This window comes from Moschus berezovskii, chromosome 23 (assembly GCF_049115385.1).
Source record: "Moschus berezovskii isolate FMDL1 chromosome 23, NW_MosBer_1.0, whole genome shotgun sequence".
Classification (NCBI taxonomy): domain Eukaryota; kingdom Metazoa; phylum Chordata; class Mammalia; order Artiodactyla; family Moschidae; genus Moschus; species Moschus berezovskii.
Window position 1 is genome coordinate 20,637,998 of NC_142482.1, and position 20,175 is coordinate 20,658,172.

Sequence of the window (20,175 nt, forward strand, 5' to 3'; positions counted from 1 at the left end):
TCTCTGGGCCAGCCTCCCTCGCGCTGGGCTCCATGTCACGCTATACAGAGACCTTGTGGCTGAGACCAGTTCTTCTGTGGCGCCTCTGTCTCGTGTAATCTGACCACAGGTTCCCTCACCAAACTGCCCGCAGGGCGATGGCCGGGGAATCCCCCTCCCCATGCTTACATCCTAGACCATGGCTCAGTGCCAGGGCCACCATTTAGAACATTCAGCTCTGCTAGACAGGGTGAAGGCCCCACCCGGGGCCTGCAATGAAGTGAAAATGCCAGCATCTGGGAGCCGATGCGCTGGGTCCCAGGTAACTCTTCCCCCTCTGATCTCACGTTCCCTTCCACACACACACAGAGTGATGTGGCTGAGGACAAAGCTGAGTTCTGAGCTCCAGAGTCGTGAAAGCGTGGATCCAGTGAGCCCACCATTTGCTAATGCTTTTGTCAGTTAAGTTTCTTTCATGCTACAGACCTTGAAACCTGCCTCACCATCTCCTGGCCAAGGTCATAGGTCTGTCTCACAAAAGTACATGGGGGTAGGACCCAGATCTGCTTGTCAACTGCCTGGAGTGTGGGCCCTAAATTGTTCTCAAGCTCCCAGATCAGTCTGCAAAAATGCATCTAATCTGAAATCAACCAGAACCACCAAGGAAACACATCAGGGAAAATGTTCCTTCTCTTCTAAGTCCCAGTCCCAACTCACCCTTGTCTGCTTCTCCAGTACGAGAGGCTGGTGGTGGTGCCTGACGTTATCACCCATGTGCCGGGCCTGACATGCAGCACGTGTCCACACAGTGCCCGCTGCCTAGTCCACACTAACCGGTACATGTGTGCTGGCGGTGCAGCAGTGCCTGACAGAGGCATGGCAGGGGCCCTGGGAACCGAAAGGCCACTGGAAGGAGGTTCTGGCCACATTACAGGATCACAGAGCAGGCGACACAGGGACTTCAGGGTGCAATAAAATCACTGACACACATGAAAATAGTTTTTTGTTTCTCTTTTTTTTGGTGTGTGTTAATTTAATCATACAAATATTCATTTATACAGTAAGGAAAAACCTCCTCATCTTCATCTCCTCCCAGGCACCACGAGGCCCCGCCATAAACACCCACCCAGCTTACTTGCTACACACGCCAGTGTCCAGGAGGAGGCAGCAGCTAAGCTGCTCCAGCATTCACCCAAGGAAACAGCGAAAAGGCAGGGTGGGGTGGGGCAGGGAACCGGCTTGCCCTTCTGGGGCCCGGCAACCCCACCACCCTCTCCTGCCGGGGCTCACACTAGATTTGGGGAGGTGTTTATTCTTAGGCCCTCTCCCCTCCTTGGCCATCCTGGGGCCACACCAGCTGTCCTGGTGAGGTTCTTTTCTGGCTGGAAGTACCTTTGATGGACTAAAGTTTACAGCCAGTCCTTGATGGGGGAGAGAAGTCTTGTTTCTTGTAAAAAAAAATGCCCCAAATTCAACTGTCCCCATGGCAAAAAGAAAAAAAAGCATGCACACACACCCACACACACCTCACTCCATGCACACAGAGAGGTTCCTCACAAGCCTGAGCCCCTCTGCCTTCCCCATGGACTCAGGTCCTGAAGGACGGCGCCTGCCTCCCCTCCTGCCTGCTAGACACAGGTGGTCCTGCCCGGAGGCAGCCTGCCATTTGGTAAAGAGTCCAAGAGAAACTGAGCGGGTAGCCTCTGGCACCCCACCAGGACGGGAGAAGAGGGACTCCAGGACTTGCTCGGAACTCAAATCAGACAGAGGAGACAGATGATGGTACAAGGGCCTCCAGGTCCTGGGGCAACCTCCTCCGGCCCCTACTCCACGGCTTGTGTGCGCTCTGATCTAGGCAAGGAGCCCAACTCTCCAAAGACAGGTACAGAAATGGTTTTGTTCTCAGGAGGGAAGCCAACATGCTTGGGACAATTACCTTGCCAGGTGAGATTGCCTAGAAGCAAGCGGAGGAGCAGGAGCCCCCTGGCAGGACCAGACCCAATGACCGTGACCTGTGAAGCCAACGCTGAGTAACCTACGGCAGGCAGCTCCCCAGGGAAGAGGGGAAGGGGTGGCTGGTGTGGGGCAGACCAGGAGGCTGGGAACCAGGGGATGTGAAGCCTTCTGCAATCCCGTGCGGGCAGCCGAAGATGCGATGCCAGCAAGCAAGGAGGGGCTGAGCAGGCGTGTGCTCCAGGGGGGCAGCGTCCAGGAGGCCGGCACCAACGGTGGCAGCAGTCTGGGCCTGACAGGGCCCTCAAACAAAAAGCCATCGTGAGTCCCTGGCTTGGACCTGTGGTGGCCAGGGCACCCGGCAGGGACTCCCCTCTACTCTGCTGGCAATGGGGTGCTCTTTCTGTGCATGGAGAGCAGGTGCCCCAGCGTGAGCCCTGGCCCAGCCCCAGCTGCACCGCCTTCACAGCGCCTGGCTCTACCGTCCCTCAGGTTCCTCCAGTGGACCAGAGTTTACTCCCCTTTAATCTGGCAGGGGGCCCGCGGTGGGGAGGCATTGGGGGAATTTCATACAAGCTTTTCTCTCACAGTCAAGCTTTTAAAAAAACAACAGTCTCAGAAGAGGATGAGGAGGCACAAACAACACACATGTTCGGAACTCAGACACCCAGACAGAGACAGAGAGGCAGGCAGACCCTCACCCACACCCAGGCTGCGCGACCCCTTCAGCCGCTCATCGACATGGCCTCCCTGCTGGTTCACACCCCCGGGGAGGGGGACGGTGTGGCAGCAGGCAGACGACCCAGCAACCGCACCCTAGATCCGTATCCCGGCTATCAAACCAACCAAGACTCAGGGAAGGAGGGGCTGAGAAGAGAAGAGGGCCTTTGCATATTCTTGTATCTTTGGCAGACAGCTGTTCTGGCCTGTTTCCAGCTCCCCATGGAGGCGTCCACATCCCAGCCTGCTCAGAACCCACAGGGTGCCCGTGGGGCCACCCGTTCCCGTGAGCAGCCGGCCCGTCTGCCCGGGCTCTGCGGGGCTGCCCTGAGCCAGCCTCCTCCCAGTCACTAAGTATCCTGCTTGGGGCGGGGGTCCTTTCATTCCCAGCAAAACGTGGTCTCCAAGATCACGCGGTCAGTAAGCGTGGTCCTTCCCTGTGGCGAGTCCCCCACCGGGGGCTACGTTTTCATACCCAAACAGCCCCGCCTCCGCTAACAGGCTGCGAAGACACCTCACGGGACGACGGCAGGGAGACACGGGGGAGGGAGCTGTGTGACAACAGAGAAGCACGGGTACCTCCACACCCGCCTGCTGCACACTTGCTGGTGAGCAGCACCGACCCTGCGTGGGTGCACACGCACGCACGCACACAGCACAGAGGCACCGCTCCCAGAGTGAACGGGGGGAGCCACTGTGCGCCAAGAATCCAAGAGAGCCGTGCAGTTAGCATGCCGGCGCTGGGAAGGGAAGTGATCTGAGCTGTTACACGCGTGTGCAGGCGGACACCTCTCGGCCTCAGAAGCTCCGTCACCTGCGCTCTGTCCTCCAGGCTTCCACTGCTGGCCGCACAGGGAAGTCTGGTCTTCGGAGAGGTTCTGGTGGTAACAAGCCACAGGGTTGACGCACACAAATGTCAAAGGTGTAAATCAACAGAAGATTAAAGAGAAAAGAGGAGGAAAAGCGTGGTAATTCACTGGCTGGTGCCATTAAAAACAAACGGGGTCAGAGACTCGAGGAGTCAGGAGGCAGGTGTCGTCCTGCAGCGCCGACCCGCACAGTCCCCAAGCAGGCCGTGCCAGCTTTTAACCTGAATCGCTTCCAGAGCAAGCAGCTATTCTATAAACAGCATGTTATCCCTTATCTAAAAAAAAAAAAAAAGTAAAAAAAAAAAAAGGTGGGGAAAGAGGGGAAAAAAATTAACATGTGCTCAAAACTACAACCTGTCTGTAGGCAAAATAATTTTTGTTTAAAAAGATGGCTTTTTTCCCCCATTTAAACATTTTTTTCTTTTCCTTCCCGAGCAACCTAGTGACTTGTTAGACTGACACCTAACAAAAAAAGCCCAAAGTGGCTGCATGGATCTCTTCTTGGTAGCCTCAACACCACTCCTGCGACTCGGCATTCACACATGCACACTGAGTTTACTCAAAACTAGTCTTTTCTGCGTCTTCCTCTTCTTCCAGGACGGGGGTCAGAGCCAGGGGTCCATGCGATGTGGTCTGTAATCCAGAGGAACCCCTTGCCCTCCCCCCCCAAAGTCAAGCCTTCTTTTGTTAGTTTTTCTTCTCGCTGACACCCGTTTAAGACTGGCCGAAGGGGTAAGGCCCGTGGAGCCCCTGGAAGAGAGTGAACACAGTCAGTGGTGGCAGACAGAGCAGGGACAATGAGACAAGCAACCCAAGTAAAAGAACCCACGTTTCCCAGTGAGCCAGAAGGAAGCCCCGAGGCACAAACATGGCCAGAGGGCTGACTTTGCCACGCAAATCCTCAGGAGGCCACAGATCCGCACAGTGCGAGGTGCTGAGCGTCATCCCTCAAACACATCATCCAAGAGAGCTGAGGCTGGTGGGCAGACTCCTCATCTCTCAACTTCTACATCAACGGGTACCAACTGCCCTCCACCCAGGTCACAAAGTCTTCCTTCCATCTTGACAACGCCTTACATCTCTGCTAAAGATCCTTGGACGCCACTTTCTGCATCTTAACCTCAGATGTTGGCCACTGTGGGCTGATGACACACACATCTATCAACAACACACACACTGGAGCAGAAGCAGCAGCCGTCCAGCAGGCACCCAGGATAGGCATGGCAGCAGGGCTTGGTGTAACTGTCTTTACCTCTCACCCCAAAGGCCAGGTGAGAGTTGTTATACCCATCTGACCAAAGCCCATCTGACTGCAGACATGAGGACATTTGTTCAAAGTCTGACTTTCGTTGTCTTCACATTGCCTCTCCCTGGCCATGTGATGGTAAGGTTTGCTCCAAATTGCCCAAGGTGTTTTCTCTGCTGCTTGGCTGGTGGAGAAAGCACCACAGTTTCACTTTCCCTCATGTTAAGAATGAGGCACGAGGAGGTGCCAGCCCCAAAAGCAGCTGCGTGAACTCACTGGAGGACCCCATGATCCCCGCTCCACCGCTCCCCGAAGCGTGCGCCTTGAGGAGACCCAGTCAGTGCCAGGACCTGGGTGGGCAAAGGTAACTGGGAACTAGCTTCACGAAAGGTCCGACACCCCAAGCTGACTCAGAAGCAGCAGGGCCCTTGGACCATTAGCTTGTTAAAGATGTGGATGCTTAGAATCTGATTTTCTTTAAAAAATGACACTTTCCTTTGGAAAAAAAATGTAAAAAAGTACATGGTTGCAGGGTTGCCCATGATTAGAACAGAATCCCTTTTTGTTTGCTGCCATTTCTCTAGCACACCTGTCCTTGAGCAGTACTTATTGGCACCCAGTTTAAGTACTATTGAATTAACAGCTGAAAGGAGATGGGTATTGCTCAGACTACTACCTGCAGCATCAGACCCTTTTAAGTCACAAGAATATTGGCCTTTCCAAACCAAGTTTTTCTTGTTGTTGTTGTTTTTGGTCACACGGTGTGGCATGTGGGATCTTAGTTCCCCGACCAGGGATCGAACCTGTGCTCCCTTCACTGAAAGGTGGAGCCTTAACCACCTGACTACTAGGGAAGTCCCCTATTTCAAGTTTTTAAACAGCCACCCAGGCTTGGGGACACATGCATCCAGATCATGCATCCATCTGGTCACAGCCTCCTAGGTCCCAGAGAGGGTGGGCTCCCTGGGGGCGGTTAGCTCGAGATGCACAGCTCATACTCGTTCCCAAGGCCAGGTGGGCTGCAGGTTCTATGGAAGTGGGAGGAGATCTGGGTTCTGCTTCTGGCTTTGCACTTAGCTTTCCAAGTGACCCTGAGTAAAGTCCCTTCCCCTCAAAAGATCTCAGACTGCTCTTTTAAACGTACAGATTTAAGGTTCTAGGAGCTGACTCAAAGTACCTAACTCAGGAGGCTGAAAAACAGTATTCTAAGAAAAAAAAAAAAAGCCCTTTGATCATGCTTATTTAGACCAGAGGTCAAAGCTGCCAAGAATAGGGAACATGAGATTCAATTTTCAGTCCCCCACTCCAGCAGTGGAGAACACTGAAATTGCTTTTTGTCTTTTTATTTCCTCCCCCATAAAAAGCCTCAAGAGATCAGATACAGGTCTCGAGCTGCTTGGTGGTACTGCCGAAGAGGTGAAAGTGGGGGACAGACAGGCCAACAACGATACCGCATCAGCTTCGTGCCGGGTGCTGCTGGAGCAGGTGAAAATGTTCTCCTGAACTCTCACACAGACAAACTGGGGTAAGCATGCTCTCCAAGCTCCCAGAAGTGAGGCAGTAAGCTGACGGAGAGCAGAGAGCTGGTAAGCGGTGGTGGTTAAAATGCCAGGTCTGCCAGCCCCCAACTCGCTGTGCTGCCAGCAGGCGAGTGGAGGCTGTCACCACCTCGGTGGTCACAGACCCATCCACTCAGTCAAGTGTGGGCAGGACGAGCACAGGGTTCTCAGACCCCATGGTGTGGGGCCTGGCTGGAGGGTCACACGCCCCAGAGGTAGAAATTAAAGAAGCTTAAAACACGCTGCTCTCAGCACTTCCTGACAACCTTCACTCACAAACAACAATCCAAGAAGAGTGACAAAGGCTTAGATCCCAGTAAGATTTAGAAGATTTAGAACCAACACAATGCTCAAAGGGCTTCGTGCAGGAAAACACGCAGAGAGAAAAGAAACCCTGAAAAACAAACACGCATGAATTTTTTTTCCCCCTTTATCCTAAATTAGACTACTTTCCAGAGGGAAGCCTCATACACTTCATGTGGGCCTTTATAAAGCAAGCACTAACCTTGTGACTTGTCTGGAATGTTTGGAGAAGGGAGTTGATGACTTTGCCAAGGAGTGGTCGTGTGTTCCTAATTACAGATAAAGTGGATGGATCCCAAGCAACTTGGCAGAGAGAGGAGTATAGATACAGGCATTTTCAGAATTCTACCTGAAGACTTTGGTCCTTAGAATATGCAGTGTGGTATTTAACTAGCTTAGATTAAGAATTATTGTTGACCCCCCTATTTACTGACTGAGGTGCTGTGTGCCTTTTGGAAAGAAAATTGCCACCTAATTCCCCTTCATCCAGAGAATGGCATATTGGAGTTGTTGACATTTAATTGGTGCAAAAATGTGGCTTGAAGAACAAGTTCTATCTTCCTTCCCCCCAGATTTACTACTATTGCTTCAAGGAAGAGGGAGCTGAGTCTATCTCGAAACTACCTGATCATCTAGACTCCCCACATGCAGGATTACAGGCATCACAAGTAGATCAGAGAACACAGCAACGCAACACCAGTCACAGAGGAGAAGCCTGGCAGAGATTCCAAGAACAGCTTGTCCAGGGTGTCTGATGGCAGGAGGTCAAGCATGAAGTACCTTTCCTAAGAGTGGGATGGAGGTATATCCAAAATGAGAGGCCCATGCACATTTCAGGTTCCACTGGAGTTCCCAGACCCTGTGTAACAGGTTCTGGTGGCTAATGTCTCCAACACCAGTCTAAAAGTAGGGTTTGGCAATACAGTAAGTGTTCACTCTCTCCTGAGACCTAGCAGTTCTTCAACTGTCACCCCTGGGAAAAGAAAATGCCAAATATTTTCATTAGCCTGGCACCCCTGACATCTCTTCTACAGCCACTGTGCCACGAAAAAGGAAAATAGATCAAGGGATGGATGCATCAGATGGTGCCACAGAGCCCAGAGTTAAACTCCAACAAGCAGAGAGGGAGGTCATCACAGCACAATTACAAAGCTCACTGAGTCTGAAGCAGAAGGTCACCCTCCTCTCTGTGAGGATTCATCTCTTACCACATCACTAGCAGCAAGGCTGGATTTAGGCATACTAATAGAGGGTGTGAAAGACAAAACCCAGAGAATAACTCTTCTATCTGCCTCTTCAGCTCTAAAACCCCCCAGGACCAACTTGTGCAGAAATGGCTTTTCAAGGGCTACATTTCTTGGGAGAGGCCCCACATCTGCTAAGGGACCAGAAAGCATTCCTGACGAAGGAGTGGCAGCCTTTAGGTCCACAGGGGTTGAGGTGCTGCCTGTTTGCCTCAGTCTTCCCTAAGCTTTTTGATGGACCCTGCCATGGCTGTGAGCCCTGGGACCTCAATTCTACTGGCAACGGGGCAGGTGAGTCCCCTTAAACCGCTCGAGGCCCACACTAGCCAGCTAAGATAGAGGGGCCTCTCTGCTCATGGGCATCTGGGAAGAGACTCTGGCCTAAGGCCAGCTGGAGGATTCAGTAGCTGGGCCAGGTCCCTGACTGTGCTTCTGAAAGGTAATAACCATTGTGAGCCATAATTTGGCTAACCTCTTAAAATATTTTTAAAAGAGAACACTTGTAGACATAAACAAACAAGCTCAGTTTCATTCACCACAATCTTCTGAAAGGACAATTTAACATCTAGTACTTGTGGGCCTGGGCTCAAAGCAAAACTAAAAATAAAACTATCTCTATGATTTGTTTTTCACGATGGTTGATAAAGCCAGTGATTTGGTTTTCATTGATTTTATGTGAATGGGCACCTACAATATCTTTAAATTCTTCCTAAAATTACACAGAAATCAAAATAACTTTTCCAAAAAGGAGTACAAAAAACCCCGGGAAACTAGTTTTGTTTCAGCTGGAATACTTATTGATGTTTACCAGTAGGAAGATTGTGCTATTAGAAGAGAAAGTCGCCCTTTCAAGATGATAGAACCTGTTTCTGCCACTTATTTGTGCCTGGCATACAGTTAAGACCCAAGTGTCAGTAAAATGAATGAACGAACTGTGGAATACTCTGCATTGCTGAGCCATCTGTTTAACCTTCCAGGGGAGAAAAAAAGATTAAAATTCCTAATGAAACAAGGATGTCTTATGAGGGCTTTTGGGGTTACTCTTCCTATATGAAAGCTGGTTTAGATAAAGCATCACAACACAAAAACTTTCACACACCTGTCTTTATTTTGTGATTTGATTTAAATAAATAAAAAGGTTCATGGTGGTTAATAAAAAGGAAAGAGTGTTTGCTGCACGGCTGTGAAACAGCATGCTCTCACGGTGCGCACTGATGGCAGCATCAGATAACGCCACCGGGCCCTCCTCTCTCTCTTCCTGGGCCAGTTCCAGCAACGCTTTGCCCACCTAGCACTTCTTCTGTATTGCTTATGTGCCCTGAATGCAAACACAGAAGAATACATGGTTGAGTACTAAGTTCTGTTCTGATCCTGCACTGCAGATCTGCTGCGGTGAGGCCTTGTCATGGGGCTGGCTTGGCTGGTGAGGGCCAGAGACTGATCAAGCCCTGATGGGGAACCTATTTGTCTCTCATTAATTAGAAGTCAAGTCTGTACTGCAGCAACAGGCAGCACAGTGAGGACTCCTCTCTCAGGAGCACACAAAGCTAGCTAGGCCTTTCCCTCGAGATTTGCTGACCATTCAAGGTGGCTCACTGGTGGGACAGCAGGGCCAGACCAGCACGACGGGAACTTCTGTGGACGCTTTAACCTTGGTGTTCAGCCAAGATGTATTTGATGCAATGGCTGACGACAAGTGTGAGAATCAGCCAAAGAAAAGAAAACAAATGTACTTTCATGCGTGAAAACTGTTCACGGAACAGGCTCAGTTCACAGCCTTCTGTGTCAAAGTTGTGCTTAAAAGCTTAACTCAGTTTTAAGCATGGTGAACTAGTGTTTTAAAAGCCTTGAAAGCAATTTTTATACTTACCTCGATAAGACAGTGTTTCTGTTGCTCTTAACTAACTTCTACAATCCTGCTGGGAACGTTCTCCTTCCTCCCTCTACCCACCCATTCATTCCTTCCATCATGCATCCCTCATTCTTCCTCTGTCATTCATCCTCCCATCCTCCCAAGCTCCCTAGGACCAAGCTTTCAGAGCCTTCACCTACCTCCTGACAGAGCAAGAAAATCACCATAAAGAATAAAACTCAAACATCACTGCGAATGAAACTGTATTGCTGAAAATCCTACAAGGGGATGAAGGATACTTGGCCAAGTTCGACTTCCCCTTTCATGAAAGACTTCAGAAAAGGCTATTTACTATTTGGAATTCTAACCCCCAGATCTCATGTACTAGCAAGTGTGCTAGAATCCAGGTGACATGCTGGCAGACAGAGAGCTCTCTCATGGCCATCTCCTAGGGTACAGGAGATTCCTAGAAAGGAAGAAAGAAGTGATAAGAGTCTCACTGGGGAGGACACCTAAAAGGAGGGAAAGCTCACCTAAGTTCCCCGCCACGTGGCCACTGGTACTGTCCCGTGGGAGCCCTGAGGCACGGGGTGAGGCTGCGGGCCCCACCTCCTCTCGCAGTCTCCATTCAAGCCCCAGGACTCCCCCGCCTCTCTCACAGTGGATTCACAGCATCACCTCCCCTACCCTGGACAACACTGGCTGACTGAGGGAGAATAAACTGTCTCTCCTTCAGCCATACTTGGCTTCATCTTGCCACTTCTTTGCTCAAAAGCATTGTGGGCGCTCTTGTTTCCTTTCACATTAAACTTGAACTCTCCTTTGCTTGGCTTTCAAAGGTTGTCCTCCAAAGTTCACCCCACCCTCTTGAAGCACACCTCACTCAGCACAGTCAGGCTGGCTGGTGTCCCAGGAACACTGCCTGTGAACGTCTCTGGGTCTTCCTGCATGTGGTTCCTTTTTCCTCCAAATCAGTTTGAATCTATCATTTTACTTTCTTTTTTTTTGGGGGGGTGGGTGGAATCTCGGTTCTCTGAGCAGGGATGGAACTCAGGCCCCTGTGATGCCAGTACAGAGTCCTGACCGCTGCACCACCGTGGAGGTTTCAGCACGAATCTGTCATTCATCAAGATATCAGCTTCCTGGCTACTCCCAAACCTCACTGCCTTCTCCTTCCTTCAAACTCAAGAGCATTCAAAACTCAAAATACTCATCCTCACTGGTCTCATTCTTTCCTATGAGCTAGCCACATCTACGTAACCAGACAGTAAATTCTTTGAAGCTTAGGAAGGATTAACACAGGCTGTGCAACGGAGGACACGTCCCTTACTGACTAAATACCAAAGCTCCCTGTTAGTTCTGACTTGCTCTTAGGTGGTGAAATTATATCAAAAAGATCAAGACCTTGGACATTGAAGCTTCTGCAGGTGAACGTCCACAGTTTTGACAAGGGTCTCCCTGAGCAGAGCTCTAAGGAAGCCCGCATGGCCCGCTGATGCACAGCCGCCGTGGACCTCACTTTGTGCACCGGGCCCTGCTGGAGTCAGCAGACTTGGTTGAGAACACCCGCACGGCACACAACCTCACATTTCTGAACTAAACCTATCTGTCTGAACCTGTAAATTGAGAAAGTCCCACTCTGAGAATTTTCATCAGAAATCAAAATGCTAAATTCGGAGTATAGGGAAAAGAATACATCCTTACAACTGAAATAAAAATATGGGAACACTAGCTCTGTTTCAGTTACAAGACTGCCCAGTGTCAGCTCAGCCTAAAACAATGCTCAGAGCTCCAAAGCACAGAAGATGGAGCTGAACGTTCAGCTTTGAAGCCGTTGAGGTACAAAAGGGAGAGTTCCTGGAGGTAACTTTTTATTCTCAAATAGTAATGTTACAAACAACAAAAGACATTTTCTAAGGTTCATGGTGTTTGCTTAACTTATTTTTAAAATGCACATATGACCCATGCCAATGCAAACACCAGCAAGGCTGGGAGGACTTTACAGGTTCTTCTGGGCTCTCAGAAGGGAGTCATCTTAATATCATTAAACCAGAGTTTCCTAGCAAACCTCTTCTGTACAAAATGTGCTAATCTGTCAGCAAACTGGGTCAGCTTCCTCAGTTGCTGGGCACTGCTTTCTCCTTGGCCACGAATTCTTTTGTGCTCCTGAAGATGAACAGGAAGGTCTCTACCACCTGACCAAAGTGTAGAGACTACCTTCAGAGAACAGCAAACAAACTTTCCTTCCTGCCAGCAGGCCTCAGCAAAATGTGGTCTAGAACATAAGACTCAAACTGGGTTCCCTGAGTTCCAGCCCACTGCCCACCCCCAATTTGAGCAAGTGAATGTGAGCAAGTCAGTGAGAACTTCCTTACTGGTTGTTACACTTGGGGTCAGGTAGGTGCTATTGGCTTCCAGTGGGTAAAGGCCAGGGATGTTACTGAACATCTTACAGAGCATAAGAGCTGCAGCCCCCTGCAACAAAAGAAGACTCACCTGACCTAAAATGCCAACAGTCTTATTCAGCTGGCTGAGAGAACCCTGCTCAACACAGACTCATCATTTTGTGGACTGCAGCCAGGCTCACAGTGTTAGATATCAACCATACGGAATGACTCCCAAATGACTCCACCAAACCCTTTCTCCTAAACCATATTACCAATTTGGATACACAACAGCCTCCCTGATACCTCCATTTGGATGTTTACAGAAATCTCCAATGTATCCCAAATGGAATTCCTGATCTATCCCCACCTCTCCCACAGCCTTTCCTCTCTCCATGGAGAGCAAGTCTACCCTTTCAGTTGCTCAGGCCAAAACCTTGTTGTCATCGTTTATTCCCCCTTTACACCACGCCTCCAACTCATTAGCAAATCCTGTTCGTTCTAGCTAATAAAGCAGACCCAGACACAGATCACTGCTCCAACCTATCTGGCTGCCACTCGGGCACAAAGTGCCCATTCTCTTCATCCACACGATTGCTGACTTCCCCACTGGCCCCCTGCTTCTATCCTTGTCCTTTACTCTCCACGTGAGTGAGTGTCAGAGCACATCTTTCACTACATGAAGTCAGATCACATTACCTCTCTGCTCAAAATCCTTTAATGGTTCCAACCTCTGCTCCTCAGGGCAAAAGCCCAAGCTCCACAAAGATCCACAAATCCTTCCACAATCTGGTTTCCATCCTGCAACTTCCCCTTTTCTTACCTACTTTGGTCTTGAACAAACCACGTAAACTTCCACTTCAGAGCTCATAATAACTGTAAATTATTCATTGTCCAGATAGCCTTTGCAGAAACAAAATCTGGCTTTAAAGGGAGTAAGACAGCCCTAAGCATGTTCTAGCTTTAAAATAGTATGTTCAAAGGGAGATTTTAGATTCATTACAAGAAAATGAAAAAGACTGTATCTTCTGGCCACAGTCAAGGAATACAGACAAGGTGCCACTGTCACAAAAGTGAGTTAAAGAAAATTTCACTGTCACCAAACATCTATACCCAGTGACCACGAGGTTCCAGGGAATCATTTCCCTTTATGGAGGCTGGAGAGAGAGGCTGATTTCTGTAGCCACCAGAGATAGCAGCTTGTGGAGAGAGAGGGGTTTAGCAGTAGAGAAGTCACATAATATCTGGTCAATAATTGGCTTGATTCTCATTTGAAATGTAGCAGTGTACCACAGAAAGCATGCTATTCCAAACCCACAGCTGTACGCTCAGCCAATAAAAATATGTACTTGAATACTATTTGTAACAAGGAATCAAGGCAGTAGATGGTCAAGAAAGCAGACTCAGAAGTCAGAAAGAACTGGTTTTGTTCACATCCTGGTTTTACCACTTTCGAGCTGCATGACCTTGGGCAGGTCATGGAACCTGTGTACCTTAAGTCTCAGCAGCTGTAAACAGGGATAATGACAGAGCCTGTATCATGGCCTTGTTGTGTGGACTAAAAGAAATGGATGTCAGACTGCTGCCTCTGCCTCTGGGGGCTGGGAGGCAGGGAGGTGACTGGACTGGTGTTTTTATAATAAACTTTGTAGAACTACTTAGCTCTTTATACTATGTACATTGACAATTTTAACAAAAATTAAACTTAAAAAGTCCTCTGTACAGTGCCTGGCACAGAGTAAGTGCTCAATGAATTTATATAACTGATTACCACACTCCCACTGGCCCCCACAGGGGAGGGGGCGGATGCATGCTTCTGCTAGCTGTTCCTCGACAGAGGAGAACACAGCTGGACAGAGCATCAAGTGACACAAGTTTTCCTTCCAGCTTCTTTGCGCCATCTTTAAACCTCTCAGGAAAAGGGGCTGCACCCGAGGACGAGGCAGCACGAAGGACGTGCTGCCCTCCACCACCGGCAGCCCAGCTAAGGACATCAACCTCCAGCCTGTGGGTCAAATGCAGTGCCCTCTGAACCGAGCAAATGTTGGGCCCAATTCCATTAAATCATATCTTATTATTATGTTACACTGACTGAACTGGTTACTACAAAGTAGATAATAAGATCCACAAGCCATTACACCCTCAGGCCCATAAAGCAGATTTGCCTTTTATAAACTTCTCCCATAACCTCCTGTTGTTGTTCAGTGGCTAAGTTGTGTCTGACTCTTTATGACCCCATGGACTGCAGCACACCAGGCCTCCCTGTCCTTCACTGTCTCCTGGAGTTTTCTCAGATTCACGTCCACTGAGTCGGTGATGCCATCCAACCATCTCATCTTCTGCCTACGTTTCTAAACCCTCACCTATGCAGAGAGAAATGAGCTCTTCCTTGCTGTAGGGTAGAAGAAAGGTGATTTCTGATATAATAAAAGCAGACTAACTTTTTCAGCTCCAGATCCAAGATATACTAAAGGGTGATTGTCAGAGAGAGAGAAAGAGGAGCAGGTGGAAATTGTGGGCAGGCAGGGCAGATGGCACTCGGCAGTGGCTGACACTCGAAGAGCACAAGGAACCTCCCCCAAAGATAATAACACGTTTCTCCTTCTGAACCAGCACTTGGCGGAAGTAATAACAGTGGTTCAGGCTGTAATCAGTTTAAAGGAGGAGTATATGACAAACAGCAGCTCCAAACATTTAAAAAAAAAAAAAGAACAAATACAAAATAAGAGGTATAGTCCAAGTAACAAAATGAATAAATGAATCTGAGATTCTTTTCAGCTCCTCCAATGTAAATCATTACTCAATTGCTAGAGAAGGAAGCAAGCATTTGGGCTGTCCTGAAGAGCAGGCCGTTGGTTTTGACCAGTCATACTCATACTTCCAGCTACTCTGAATAAGACCATTTGGTTTTTGTCTTACTCCTCTCTGTAAGGCCTTCTTAAAAAACATTGAGAAATTTTAAAAATTATTGGCAAGTAAGAAAAAGAAGTATCTAACTTCAACAGGACTTATTTTCTCGTTCCACACCTCTGTAGATTGTTTTCTGCTACTATCTAACACTGTCCAAAAAGAAGCTACCCCAGCCTCCAGAGATGAGTGATCATTAGAACGCATAGCAAGACTAGCCTTGAGTCAACGGTGTGACTGCTTGTCCTCACAGGCTCTTGAGCGAATCAAACAAAAGGGTTCATTAAAACAGCACCAAACCTTCACCAATACTTGGTCTGACTGTTCACCTGGGACAGGTCAGCCACAGCTGAGCTGACAATGAGGCCAGCCAATTTTTAACAAAAGCAGTCAGATTTATGAATCCCTGGAGCAGGTCAGCATATACTTACTCACCTTTCTGACTCCCTCTGACAGTTCTCACACAAGGAGGGCCCAGGCCCTCTGGATGTTGAGGGATGAAACTAGGACAGACGTTCCCACCCAGAGCTCCCTGACTCTCTGCCCACAGCACAGAGCGCTGGGTCCAGAGAGCTTTGGATTACTCAGGGGAGGCAGGGGAAGGGCTCCCGGGGTGTCCAGCTCCTGGCACTGACAGATGTGCCATTATGTTATCTACCCAGCCCTCACAGAAGGTGCATGGAGCAATCTTTTCATCTCATCCTACCAATCTTAGCAAGTTAAACTGTAACTAAGGAAGCAGCAGGAAACTGGACCAGTCTCCTAAAACTGTGGTCATGGGCTTCCCAGAGCATCATGCTCTCTCCAGCCTTCAAGGAAGGCAGGGAATTTCTTTAGAGCAAATCAAATCTATTGCCAACTCAGTGATCCCTGATACCAGGGCACCAGGTCCTCCACCTACCTATCCAATAAAGATGGCACCTGGGGTGAACGGAACACTCCTGCTCTAACTCTAGATTTCTAGGGGGCTATCTCAGTCTTTCCACTCATTCATAAATAAAAGGGGACTATTTATTATTAACACCACATGGTTGGTGCACCCTGAGAGTTTAAAAAGTTTTAATTTTTATCAACTAAAAAAAGAAATCACTACTGCAAAGACTCAACAAATAGAGTAACTCTTCCACCCCCTACCACACACACACAAAAAAAAGCCACAGGCAATCCCCAGTTTACATTAGAGCCTCTTTCTTCAACTTTTGTGTCTTTCACACCTTGATAATACTGCTCATCAACTCAGTTAATGCTTTTGATCACAGGAAAAACAAAACAAAGGAAGATCTAAGCAAAGCCCAGGTTCACCTACTAATACCTTCAGTAATGTGGCACCTGGGTTGGAATCCCAGCTGTGTGATACTGGGGCAAGTCAGCCCCTCAGAGCTTTTCTTTTCTTATCAAAATATGAGCTGATACATGTAATGTACTTGACAGCATACCTGGCACACAGGAATCGTTAAAAAATAACTCTAGTCTCTACTTGATCTCATCACTTGGTCAAGTACACCCCTTCAGAACCTCAATCAGTCTTGCCTTATAAATAAATAAATCTATATTCTTAGATTAGCCAAACACAAATGCTTAGACTTATGAATGATCCCTGCTTGAAGATACCATTTAACTATAGTCCCAATTCTTTTAAGAGCCATTTGTAATTATTCTATCCAAATTTTTTCACCTAAAGGAACACATTGCAACTAACTGAATGTCACCCCTACTCATAACTCCTGACCACACACCCCTTACTCAGTATTCTGCCTTCAGCACTACAACTGCTCTGCTATCATCATCCTTCCCGTCTTTCCAAAATCTGTGCTTTTACATGAGCTCCATCTCTCCTTCATCTCTGCCTTCTTAACCCCCAGTCATGCACACAAATCATACATTTTGACTGTGCGGTACTCTACTGACCAAATTCATACTTCACCTGGACTGAATGGCATGTGTGTTTCATCTCCCCCACTGTACTGAGAACTGCTAGCTGGTAGCGATAACTTCTATCCTTTAAGTCTCCGTATTCAATAATGTACACTGATTTGTACATTAGTGCAGATGTATCGATAAATCCTTTCTGGTGACTGTCTATCCTCTACCCCATTTCTAAGGCGTCCTCAGAGGCAGAGCTGACTCCATTTAAGCTAGAAATGCTATCGGACTTGCTAGTGCTCATACAAGTGCTTTCTGAATAAGATTCTGATTCACTTAAGAAGAAAATGAGGCTCTGATTTCTCTTTGGGGTCCAAGTGCCACATTCTCAATGCATTATAGGCAACAGTCTTGGATATCATCTGCAATGAGAAACTTTTCTCTGTGGTTCTTGCAAATGCTATTTCTAAATGATCCTACAGAATTTATGAAATAAGCCCCCACCTCCACTCAGGCCAGGGCAATGACAGACTTAAAAGGAAACAGTCCCTAAAGTCATAAAGGAGCAAAAAATAATTAACAGGTTCGCAACCCAGGAAAACAAGTGCAGTGCTCTGGCCAGGAACAGCAGCCCTTTCAGGCTACAGTGAGGGCAGAGCCACGGAGCTCAATTGGGTGGAGGGGCCTCCATTAGAGAAAGCACTGGAGCAACAGGTTCCACTTCCCACAACTCTCATCTTCACGTCGCATTCAACCGCTGCAAAGTTCCCCTTCCACCAGGGCATGCTCACCCTAGGGCCTGTACCACCTGCAGCAGCCATACCCGGAAGGGTTAAATTTAAGGAAGAGCTATCTGCAGCAATAGGAACTTAGAGGAAAAATCTTTTGTTAGAGTGTTAAGGCGTGAAGACTTTCCTCAAATATAAGCCATTGCCTCACCTATTTACTTCTTTTATCCTGTACGACTAACATGATTCCACACAATCCTTTATAATGACCATCAAACTAAGAAATCAATCTTGTTTCACGTCTACTGAATGAAGTCCCTCTTCAGACCATGTGGAGAAAGAGTTCACAACACCAAGTTTCTTTTCTTAATTTGCCTGTGGATCTAGACCACATACAAAGCACTGATCAGAAAAATGCCATTCTTAAAACAGAGCAAGCTGTCCCTCAAATAAGGATCAATTTTATTTTTAAAATATTGAGGGTGAATGCCAGCATGAAGCAAGCCAAGATTTAACAGATTCTATAAGTGGGAGGCTAAGCCTAATGCATCACATTATTAATCAAAGAAGGAAGAGCAGTGCTCACAGGCCCTGCCACACAAATGACCTACAACAGTAAGCTCTCAGCAGCAGGGCTTTATTCAACCAACCAAAACCAACCAGGAACTGTCATCACCCTTAGCAGAATATGGAAGGCACTGTGTAATCAGCAAGCATAGAGAAGCAGATCAAGAGATCAAACACCTAGAAGACAGTCTTAGAACAATCAGAATATTTTAAATTATGATTATCTCAACAAACAATTCTCTCACTTATTCTGCACACATGAAAAGTCAAAATATCACTTGGGCCACTCTGGGTTGTGGGTGAGGGGGCAGATGGGCCACAAGGGACTGGAAAGATAATCAAGACTTGGAAACTAGGTAAATAAAGTGGAAGCCCAACAACATGTAGGATAAATAATTGAGTCTGTCTTTTTCTTCAGGAAAAACACTCTACCCAAAACCAAAAAAAAAAACGCAGTAGGAACAAATTCCAAAGGTGTGCTATTGCTCTACATTTAGTATACATTTACACTGGGAGAATGCCTGGTGATATTTTGACTTTCTTTTTTTTTAAATGCTAAAGAACTCTGTTCTTTCAACACCCAAACCAGAGCAGAGAGACAGCAGTATTTATAAAATGTGGATGGAGGAGTTAACACCCACAGGACCTGGAGATGGGGGAGGGGGGGAGGGGAGAAGGGGTAGGTTTTTGTGCTACTGCATTGGCAGGAGAGCTAAGCAGTCTTAAAGAACATTCTAGGCTTCTAGGTTTGCCAGAAGGGGTATCACAAATCCCAACGCCCACCACCTATCCCTTCTCCTCTTCTCCGAGGGCACCTACCTTACTGTAAGTCACTACTGATAAGTTGTTTGCGTGACTGCTGGGGGATAGATTTACAGAGTTCTGTGAGAGTCTATTCTCATCTTGCTCGGTTTGGTCAGGAGCAGGAGCCCATGTGTTTTTGCTGATCGAGTCGAACTCGGAACCCCCAGGGTCTTTTAAGTTGTTTTCATCTGATTGTCGGTTCTTTTGGGGAGAGGCAAACGGGTTGAAGTTTCCTTCTACCTTGCGATGTGGCTGTGTGTTGAACTCCGTTTCAAAAGATGACAGCTGCTGCGTGACTCCTAAAAGTCCACCCACTTCCACACTGAGAATGACCCAGATGACATCTGAAACAAAAAGGCAACTCATGTCAACGCCCAGCATACCCTCAAGGCTCAAAGCAGCCATCACAGAGAACCCCAAACACCACCCAAACCACACAAATAAATGTTCCTCTACATGCTAGTTTAGAAGCTTACTGACAGAGTAATCTATTACATTTGCACTGCATGTAGTTCTACATTTTTAGTAATGTCAAGTTCAAACTCTGGTACAAAATCAGTAGAGGGCTGTGGTTGAGACCCATGAAACTATTTGTAAAAAGGTCCCTAGTTGATTTTGATGCATAACCATATTTGGAAATCATTACTCCAAAGAACAATGATCAATATATACAAACCCAAAGGCAATATTTTCAGAATTACAAGCCCACAGCTTTTGCTTTATTTTATAGATTTAATTCAGAAAACTCAGGGCAGGTATAACTCTTGAGTTTATTTAAATTAAAAAAAAAAAGTGCCTATAATGACTAGAACTGCAACTTATTAACCACCTCCCTCTCTTTGGGCAATTTAGAGTGACCACATATCGTCCAAACTAGGACAACTGAGAATAAATGAGTTAATTATTAATAGTTATACCAGGAGGAAACCAGCACTAACCCTAACATATGAGAACAGATATCACCCTGGCTATTTTCACCATCTATGAGTTGGTTCATAAAGAAGGCTGAATGCTGAAGAATTTATGCTTTCAAACTGTGGTTCTGGAGAAGACTCATGAGAGTCCCTTGGATAGAAAGGAGATCAAATCAGTCAATGATAAAGGAAATCAACCTTGAAAGGACTGATACTAAAGCTGAAGCTCCAATACTTTGGCCACTTGATGTGAAGAGCTGAATCACTGGAAAAGACGATGATG

General features: G+C 47.4%; 1 protein-coding gene across 5 annotated transcripts in view; it reads right to left on the minus strand.

The window, feature by feature from the left end:
• Positions 1-975: 975 nt before the first annotated feature.
• The window catches only part of ILRUN (inflammation and lipid regulator with UBA-like and NBR1-like domains), a 109,039-nt gene continuing 89,839 nt past the window's right edge, over positions 976-20,175 (minus strand). For 2 of the 5 annotated variants that reach the window (XM_088831436.1, XM_055407067.2), the window contains 2 exons: positions 19,219-19,322; positions 976-4,271 (listed from right to left, as the gene is read on the minus strand). In XM_088831436.1, the coding sequence (XP_088687562.1) occupies positions 4,236-4,271; positions 19,219-19,322 (140 nt within the window). In that variant the 3' untranslated portion in view covers positions 976-4,235. Of the gene's footprint in view, positions 4,272-9,837; positions 10,192-18,993; positions 19,323-20,175 lie in introns of those variants that run through there. The other 3 variants (XM_055407066.2, XM_055407065.2, XM_088831435.1) reach the window with 2 other exon arrangements.